Source organism: Myotis brandtii, unplaced genomic scaffold (genome assembly GCF_000412655.1).
Source record: "Myotis brandtii unplaced genomic scaffold, ASM41265v1 scaffold358, whole genome shotgun sequence".
Taxonomy (NCBI): Eukaryota; Metazoa; Chordata; class Mammalia; order Chiroptera; family Vespertilionidae; genus Myotis; species Myotis brandtii.
The window spans coordinates 4,561,577-4,571,312 of NW_005363772.1; the positions used below are offsets into that span (position 1 = coordinate 4,561,577).

Sequence of the window (9,736 nt, forward strand, 5' to 3'; positions counted from 1 at the left end):
TTATTTATAAAACATATTTTATTGATTTTAGAGAGGAAGGGAGAGGGACAGAGAGATAGAAACATCAATGATGAGAGAGAATCATTGATTGGCTGCCTCCTGCACGCCCCCTACTGGAGATCGAGCCCGCAATCCAGGCATGTGCCCTTGGCAAGAATCGAACCTGGGACCCTTCAGTCCTCAGGCTGATGCTCTATTCATTGAGCCAAACCAGCTAGGGTTAATTTTTTTTTAGCTCTAATCGGATCACCTTTTATAAACTATACTTCTGTGGTATAAATATTTTTCTAAACACTGCTATAAATGTGTCCCATTGTTATGGGTTGACTCAGCGAGATAGACCACCGACTCAGAATTTAAATTTAGGTGCCTTTATTAAGCCGGCCGGCTTACCACAGTCCCAGCACCCTGCTGAAGCAAAAGGCTGAACTGTGGTGTAGACTGCAAAAGTTACAGCATATTTATTTGCAAAAACTACAAAGTTACAAAGCCTTGTTTACGCAATTTGTTCCGACTGTAGAGAGGAATTACTAATTTGATCTTTTTTTTTTTTCTCATTAACTAACATGCTGACTTAGGACTAAGGTCTATATTTATTATGTCAAGAAAGTATCCATCAATTCCTATTTTCTTGAGTGTTCATTTTTACTGAAAGCATTTTCAGTCTTAGAGATAAAACATCATTTTCTATTTAAGCCTATCAGTATGATGTATTGTATTAATGAATTCCCTAATAATGAACTATCCTTGTATTCCTGGAACAAATCTCACTTGTTCATTCAAAACATGTTCTCAATATGGTGTAGGACTCTCTTTACTAACATTTGATTTAGAACTTTTGCCTCATTATTTTTATGTGATACTCTAATAATCTCTAATTATTCTGTTTTTGTATTGTCTTTATCAGGCTTAGCTATTAATGTTATGTTACTGTTATGTAAGCTAAGGAAGTATTTCTTTATTTTTAATGCTTTGGACCAATTTTAGAGCATTAATTATTTTTATTTTTATTTATTTATTTATTTATTTATTTATTTATAAAACATATTTTATTGATTTAAGAGAGGAAGGGAGAGGGACAGAGAGATAGAAACATCAATGATGAGAGAGAATCATTGATTGGCTGCCTCCTGCACGCCCCCTACTGGAGATCGAGCCCGCAATCCAGGCATGTGCCCTTGGCAAGAATCGAACCTGGGACCCTTCAGTCCTCAGGCTGATGCTCTATTCATTGAGCCAAACCAGCTAGGGTTAATTTTTTTTTAGCTCTAATCGGATCACCTTTTATAAACTATACTTCTGTGGTATAAATATTTTTCTAAACACTGCTATAAATGTGTCCCATTGTTATGGGTTGACTCAGCGAGATAGACCACCGACTCAGAATTTAAATTTAGGTGCCTTTATTAAGCCGGCCGGCTTACCACAGTCCCAGCACCCTGCTGAAGCAAAAGGCTGAACTGTGGTGTAGACTGCAAAAGTTACAGCATATTTATTTGCAAAAACTACAAAGTTACAAAGCCTTGTTTACGCAATTTGTTCCCGACACAGTATAGCATTATCACCTTCCTATCTATGTTTTCCGGGAACAGAGAGCACAGTATATTGAGGAGGGACCATGAGACCATATCTCAAGGCCTGACCTGATGTCAGTACCTTCCTATCTGTCTGTTCCAGGAACAGACAGCACAGCGCGCCCCAATATGCAGCCCAGTACACCATAGATTGATATGTAATGTTTTAATATCATTATTTCCTTTGTCAAAATTGTAATATTTTGACGAGGGAATTAAAATTTTGTGGTTGAGTGGGTAATGGAGTAGGTGAAAAGAGTCCTAAAAAGGCTTTTTTTTGAATGTTGTCAAATGATCAAAGAAATTTAATGACAGTTTCCTTTTATTGAATATTTACCTTGTACCAATCTGGTATAGCCAAGCAGCTTATTTATATTATCTAATTCAAGCTGTATAATGTCATTTTGAGGTACATATTTCCCCATTTTCAGAATACTGAATCAGTGGTTTATATAGATTCATATTTGCCCAAGGCTACATAACAAGTAAGTTGTTATTATTGAAATTAAATTCCATTTCTGACTCTGTAGCTATGGCTTTTACTTAAGCAGTAATATTGTGAGGTCACAGAGGTATTTAACAGTATGGCATAATCAGGAACTGTTAGTAGCACAGTGTGACTGGAATAAAGTCAGCCCTTAGTAGTATCATTTCTGGCTTGGATAAATAGTTCATCGAGATACTATTAGCTAAAATGGAAAGCATGAAACAAAGCAGGTTTCTGTAAGATGATGGGTAAGTTTGATGTACCTACTAGGTAGCTACATGGAACTGTCTGGTAGTTAGGTGAATATATGGATCTGGACCTCTGCAGAGTGGAGCTTATAGGTGAAAATTTAAATAATGAGTTTTGAAAGTGGTCAGAATAATGTGAATATTGAGATCAGAACATGAAAAAAACTGAATCTTAAGGTTGAGAGGGAACAAGAAAAATTAGTCAAAATGTTAGGAGGAAGTCTAGGATAAAGTGGTTCACAGGTGCCAAGGGAACTTTCAAGGTAAAGGAGAGTCATTAGTATTAGTGCTCTGGAGAACTAAAGAAAGATAAGAGCGTTCATTTGATTTAATAGTAATTGAAAGGAAAATTAATATCTTAATTGTTGAGTTCTGTGGAGTAATGAGGGTTAGGTGAGAAGACAATTGAGGCAGGAATCATTTGGAGATAAAACATTTGGGTATGAAGGTAAAGTGTGATAGGTGGCAGTAGCTAGTGGAAAGTGTGAGGTTGAATTGAGGATGCCTCTCTTGCCCTCTTCCTACTTTCCTCTCTCATTCTCTCTCCTTTTCCCTTCCTTGAATTTATCTCTTTTCTTTGTGTCCTCCCTCTCTTCTTCCTTTTTGTTTATTCTACCACTTTCCCTACTTGTTTTCCTCATATGATGTTATGGATTGAGAATTTAACTTTTATCAGCATGAAATCTTGTCTCAGATTTTAGCTATAAATATAAAAACATAGAGATTTTAAAATATTCAGGTATTAGATCAGAATATTTTTAAGAGTTTCTTGAATCCAGGATCATAGTCACTTTTATGCCCAGAATTAAACATAATTGTCTAACAAATTTTAATCTTTGAAATAATAATGAAAATAATATAAGCACAATAATAAAACCTATACATATTTAGTCAATTTATAACTCACTAGAGGCCCGATGCACGAAATTCATGCTAGGGGCTTGGCCCTCGCAGCCCCGGCTGCCTCGCGGCCCCTCCCACTGGACTTTCTGGAAGGTCCTTCCGCAGTCCACTCTAATTAGCATGTTAGCTCTTTATTATATAGGATTGGCAAATCTTTGCCAATTTTACAGATAAGGAAACTGAGAGAAGTAAATTTGCTTATTGCTCTATACCTGGCATGGCAATTAGGTTCCAGAATCTATGGTCTTAATACCAGGGCTGTATTCACTCTACTATGCTATAATGCTTATTTCATACTTTTTAAAATTAGTTATATTTTTGTTATAAATTATAATTTAGAATTAGAAGTTAGAATATTTTTACATTTTAGAGAAATCTTAGCATATGGAATAATGAAGATTAGAAAAAGGTCATTTCTGAAACAGATATATCAAGTAAAAATATGAGTTGAAATTCTAGTTTTCTGTATTTCAGTTAAAATAGTGAAGTGCTTATGTGAGAAGCTAGAATGCCTCTCACGTATGGCACATATTATTTTATAAACACAATTGCTATGAAGTAAAAGTATATCTAAGATAACTAAATGATACCTGTAGGATACCAATCAGAAATTGATAAATTGTTTAGTTTATTTATACCTATTTACCTTGCCCTAACTGGTTTGGCTCAGTGGATAGAGCGTCAGCCTGCAGACTCAAGGGTCCCAGGTTTGATTCTGGTCAAGGGCATGTACCTTGGCTGCGGGCACATCCCCAGTAGGGGGCGTGCAGGAGGCAGCTGATCAATGCTTCTCGCTCATTGATGTTTCTGACTTTCTGTCCCTCTCCCTTCCTCTCTGTAAAAAATCAATAAAATATATTTTTAAAAAAATACCTATTGACCTTATAAATATTTTTCTTCAGGCAAAAATGCAATTTCCATTGTGAACTGTCTTCCAGAATTTATGGTAGAACTTCGCTGACGTTGCCACTGATGCCAATGTGGAATAAAGGTCTTTATAATTTAGAAAATCGGAACATATAAATGTATTACTTCTAAAAATAATTTACTCTTCTTAAACTTTAAAATGCATAGTATAAATACATGTGTTTGAATTTTTAGAAAGAATTCTAAACACTGCTATAAATGTGTCCCGTAGATTGATATGTAATGTTTTAATATCATTATTTCCTTTGTCAAAATTATAATATTACTTTGAAAATAAATTAATATATATAACCTGTTTATTTTGCCCTCATCAATATTTTTGTTTTATTTCATGCTTGGCAATTGGCTTTCCTTTTGTGACCTTTGTATTTGAAATCTAATCACAATCTAATAATGTTTTGTTGGGAAATTAATTACAGAATTGTATTTCAGCATTGTTTTTCTTTAAAAACAAGTTGGCATACTGACTGACTTTAATATGAAAAATCTATTGTTATTGAAAAAGAAATTAACACTGAGACAGTTGGATTAATTATTTTAAAGTAATTATTCTTCCCCTTTGCTGACTTTATTGTAATAATTGATTTGACTTGGATACTGGGTCATCAGGCCATTGAGTTCATGGATGCCTGACTTGTCTTGCTCACTGCTGTCTTCTCAGTGCCTCCTTAGTGCCTGTGCCTGGCACTAGTAAGTATGCTAGTGCTTTTTCTGAACTAACTTGATAGTTAGGTAATATGTTTGAATACTCTCTCTGAGTTAGAAATGCACTTCTAATGGTAATATGTTATATGTAAACACTAAGACATTATTGTCTTGTTTGCCTGAGTCTCATATGGAAATATCATGTTAAATTTAGAAACACTAGTTTTAGATTTCAGGTAATGGCCCTTTAGGAATAGTTATAGAATTCTCATTTTCAGGCATTTTGCTTTTACTTCCCTTTCCCTCTCTGTACTCTCTTTTCTTCCCTTCAACCTGTTCGTTATTTTCTCTTTAATCATCTTTTTGTTTGTTTTCTTTCAGTATCTGGAGTCCATCTTTCTCCAGCTTCTCCCGCGATTATACTAGACCATGACCACTCTTCTCCCACCATTGGCTGCCTCTCTTCTGAGCCCATCATTTCATCACCAGAGATTACACATGCAGACACCACCATTGTCAGTCAAACTGTTCCTAAAGCACAGGTAAGGAGAAGCCTATCTTTATAGGAAATCTGCATGCTTAAAAAAAAAATTATATACTGATTGAATTAACTTTTAAAGATTTTCTGATTCCTTTTCTTAACTTTCTGAAAAATATTTCTGTAGACACTCTAACTTTGAGGCTAATATCTAGAATTCTGAATAATATGTTTGTTTTGGGGAACAATTGCAAGGTATTTAAGTAACCTTAGTTACCAAAATATGGTTTGAGTGTCCAGTTATTAAAATTGACTTCATTTATTTCAAATCTTGAACTTCAAAAGGGAAAATAATTACAAAAAAAGAATAATCATTTCTGTTTTCAGGGACGCTTATTGTATGTTTTCAGGTATTAGAGTGTTCTTTTCAATTTTATAGTAAAATTTTAAAAGATTGCAGTCTTAGAGTTTATTCATTCAAATATTTATTGACCCAGGCATTGTGCTAGCAGCTAGATGCTGGATTTAATCCAAATTTTCCAGGTGCTATACACAATTTCAAATTATCTGGTATCTTTACTAGAAAGTGATGATTGATTAGAGGTTATTAATAAACTAGAGACTCGGTGCACGGATTTGTGCACCAGTGGGGTCCCTCAGTGTGGCCTACGGGGATCAGGCCAAAACCAGCAGTCCAATGCCACCTGCCGCTCCTGCCTACAGCTCCTGTTCATGCCTGCCCCACTGCGCCTACCACGGGCTCTCACTGAGTCAGTCCTGATCAGGAGAGGCTCGCGCCGCCCCAGTGGCACTTGCCTGGTGCTCGCCAGCCATGAGCCCTGCATTTGGTGCCCCTCTGTCAGCTGAGTGGTGCTCCCGCTGTGGGAACACACTGATCACCAAGGGGCAGCCCCTTCTTTGAGTGTCTGCCCCCTGATAGTCAGTACATGTCATAGCGACCTGTCGTTTGGTTGTTCAGTCTTTCGGTTGGTCGGTCGCTTAGGCTTTTTTTTTTTTATATATATATATATACACATATATACATACACACACATATATATATTTCAAATTCTGATTTACAATTTAAAATATAAGCAAATTCTGATGTGTGTAAATTTAAGAACTGATATCAGATATGCCTCTTCTTAATTATACACTTTCAGACATACGAAAAAGTTTTAAGTTTTTAGTGCTTTGCTTGCAAAATAATAAATGCTTTGAACTCTAAAGTTTAGAGGAAATTTTGTGTCTTACTGCAAAGATCAGGTTGTTGTAATAGTTTGAGGTCTTCTGTTGATTTACTTAAAGGGTGAAATAATTTCGGAACCCTTGCTACAACTTAATTTCCAAATGTGGTTTCTGGTGCCCTTTGGATGTTTTCATTATTGGTACAGTGTAAACTTTTCCCTCTTGTATATTTTTTTTTAATGTGGTTTAGATTCAGCAATCAACACACACTGATCTGGATATCTCACTTTTTCCATTGGGTTTAACTGATGAGAAAAGTAATGGAACAATTGCTCTTGTGGATGATTCTGAGGATCCTGTAGCCAATGTATCAAACATACAGCTTCAGCAGAAAATTTCAAGTTTGGAGATTAAACTCAAAGTTTCTGAGGAAGAAAAACAGAGGATTAAAAAGGTATATTTACATTTCCCTAAAAACTGTTTAAATTATACATTCTGGAAATTTGATAAAATCCCTATGTTTGATTAAAAACTCATCAGGGGAAGAAGACACTGACTGTCCTTTCTTGGCTGTAGGTTTAAACCAGTCATTTGAGTTTATCACTTAGAATTCTTTGATAAGAAATTTCTGGTCTTAAATGTGTACTTTTAAATATATGATCATCTTTTACTAGATGTTTGTTTTCTCTAAATAATGCTTTTTTTCTGGTTTATTTTTATTTATCTTGAAAGTAGGTAGTATTGTGTTTCTTACATAGTTTAGAAGGTTTGTAACATTGTCTTGTTCCTATATAACAGTGGTTCTCAACCTTCTGGCCCTTTAAATACAGTTCCTCATGTTGTGACCCAACCATAAAATTATTTTCATTGCTACTTCATAACTGTAATGTTGCTACTGTTATGAATCGTAATGTAAATATCTGATATGCAGGATGGTCTTAGGCGACCCCCATGAAAGGGTCGCGACCCACAGGTTGAAAATCGCTGCTGTATAAAGTCAGGCATCATGGGATATTTGACAAGAGTACTTACATATACAGCTATTTTAGTAAATTATTTATTTATGTTCTCATTTCTCTTTCCTTAAAATATCTATAAAAGGGCCTTAGCAAATTTATGAAAGTATATGTAGATATAGACTGTGTTGATTATAATTGGCTTAGGTGCTTTTATTCATTTATTAGCATGAATAATTTTGGTGTTATAGCAATGTTTGATATTGGTCTGGAAATGAGAGTGAAGCATACAATCTATAATATTGTTAAACTTTAAATCATACTTCCTGTGGGTTTTTTCCTTACCAAACATTTTCTGCTATGTTCATTGAAATAATGAAATATATTTCATGCCATGACATAATTTGTGCCTGGATTTCTCCTTTAGGATGTGGAATCATTGATAGAAAAGCATAGTGTCTTGGAAAAAGATTTCCTTAAAGAAAAAGAGCAAGAGGCCATTTCTTTTCAAGATAGATACAAAGAACTTCAGGTAAACCGCCTGTGCTTACAATTTAATGTGTAAGCCTTTTGATAAAGCATGTAATGTGATTTCAAATAGTGCTGAATAAATATTTTATGAATGAACAATCAGTATGTAAAATATTCACCAACATGGATGAAATTAATCATAAATGTAATTTTGAAAAATATGAATCTGTGAGGGTTAGTTGTTTGAGACACAGTTTGGTGAAAAATACTCTGTTTCTGATGGATAAAATTTGGAATTTGGACATTCTGATTTTTCTTATTTGTGATTATATTTTAAAAGAGTTTAGAATCCTGTAACCCCTGAACTGAGATATTTAATATTTTTTATATATTGTAATCAATGTCTCCTCGTTGCCTCCTCAAGTTTCCTTAATAAACTTGTTTTTTTTTTTCTGTTCTTCCCCATCTCAGTAAATGGCAGTGCTATCTTTCCATTCCCTAAGGCTGAAAATGGCATTTATCCTTTTTTTTTTTTTTTTTTTTGTACTTATTCATGTCTGTTCCTTCAGGGAAACCTGTTGGCTTTACCTTCAAAATATCCAGGTTTCCACGATTTATCATTATGGTCACTGCTACCAACCTATTCTAGGCCTTCCTTATTTCTAACCAATCTTTATGCTTCTGTCATTGCCTAATTATGGGCTATTCTCCACCTTGCAGCCACTGTGATCTGTTCAATACTTAAGTTGATTTTGTTATTTTTCTGCTCTGAAATCTTTAGTGGCTTTTCATCTCACTCAAAGTAAGTCAAGTGAGTCCTTAAAATGGTTTGCAAGGCCCTATACTCTTCTTTATCCTTTCTCCCTGTCTTTTCCCTGCCTCTTTCTCCTCATTTTGCTTTATCCTTATATCCCTATATCTCTTAATTTTCTTTTTTATACCATTCAGGTCTCCATGAGACCTTTCCAGACAATGCTGACATCCCCTACCAACCCTCCCATATGATGCTTTTTTCCTCCATAATACTTTTCCATCTGACCAGCTTGTTTACTTGCCTAGATCATTTTAATAGTCTCTTAAGTGGTCTTCTAGCTTCTGCTCTTGCTCTTCTCCTTAATGAGTCTTTATTTCAGCAGATAGAGTAGTGCTTTTAAAAATTTAAGTCAAATCATTTCCCAGACTTAATTCTCATTCTCCTTCCAGTGTAAATCTTTTGGCTTCTCCAACTTTTCCAGTTTACCCCCAGCTATTTACTTACAGCAGGCTTGGTAATAAAGTCCAGGTGAATGTGTGAGCCTGTCTGGGAGGGCATTCCTTGGCTGTTGGAGTGGTGAGTGGAGGGAAATGGTTTATGATTTAGTCATAGTCTCTCTGCCTGGAATGCCCTCCCTCCAGATATCTACATGGCTCTGTTAAAAATTATGTACAACATGAAAATAAGGAAAAGGCTGAGCAGTGTGTTCTTTCAATGTCTAGGGGGACATTGTTTAATAGACCTACCCAAGGATTATTTAGGAGAATGTACTTTATTTGACTCATGGTTTATTGATATTACATGCTAATTATGTTTCTTCCCCAGAGACAATGCCTGTTTGTTCAAAAAGATAACCCCATGGGATAATCACCAGTTTTGTCTCTAACCTAGCGCTCTTTCCTGTTTAACAACCTGTTATTTAAATAATGTAAATATATAAATAAATATCTATAGCTATATATATATCTTCAAATGCACTTTGAACCCGTCTTAACTTCTGATTTATTGAGTCTTAATAAGTGAGTAGAATAAATCTGGGATGTAAGTTCAGTTTATATTTATACTAGGGGCCCGGTGCACGAAATTCGTGCACTGGGGGGGGGGG

General features: G+C 35.1%; 1 protein-coding gene across 4 annotated transcripts in view; it reads left to right on the top strand.

Moving 5' to 3' along the window:
• Positions 1–9,736, top strand: part of CCDC91 (coiled-coil domain containing 91) — a 327,053-nt gene that overhangs the window by 120,096 nt on the left and 197,221 nt on the right. For 3 of the 4 annotated variants that reach the window (XM_005871845.2, XM_014544292.1, XM_014544291.1), the window contains exons 4-6: positions 5,166–5,326; positions 6,701–6,904; positions 7,834–7,938. In XM_005871845.2, coding sequence (XP_005871907.1) covers positions 5,166–5,326; positions 6,701–6,904; positions 7,834–7,938 — 470 coding nt within the window. Of the gene's footprint in view, positions 1–4,114; positions 4,204–5,165; positions 5,327–6,700; positions 6,905–7,833; positions 7,939–9,736 lie in introns of all 4 variants that reach the window. The other variant, XM_005871846.2, reaches the window with a different exon arrangement.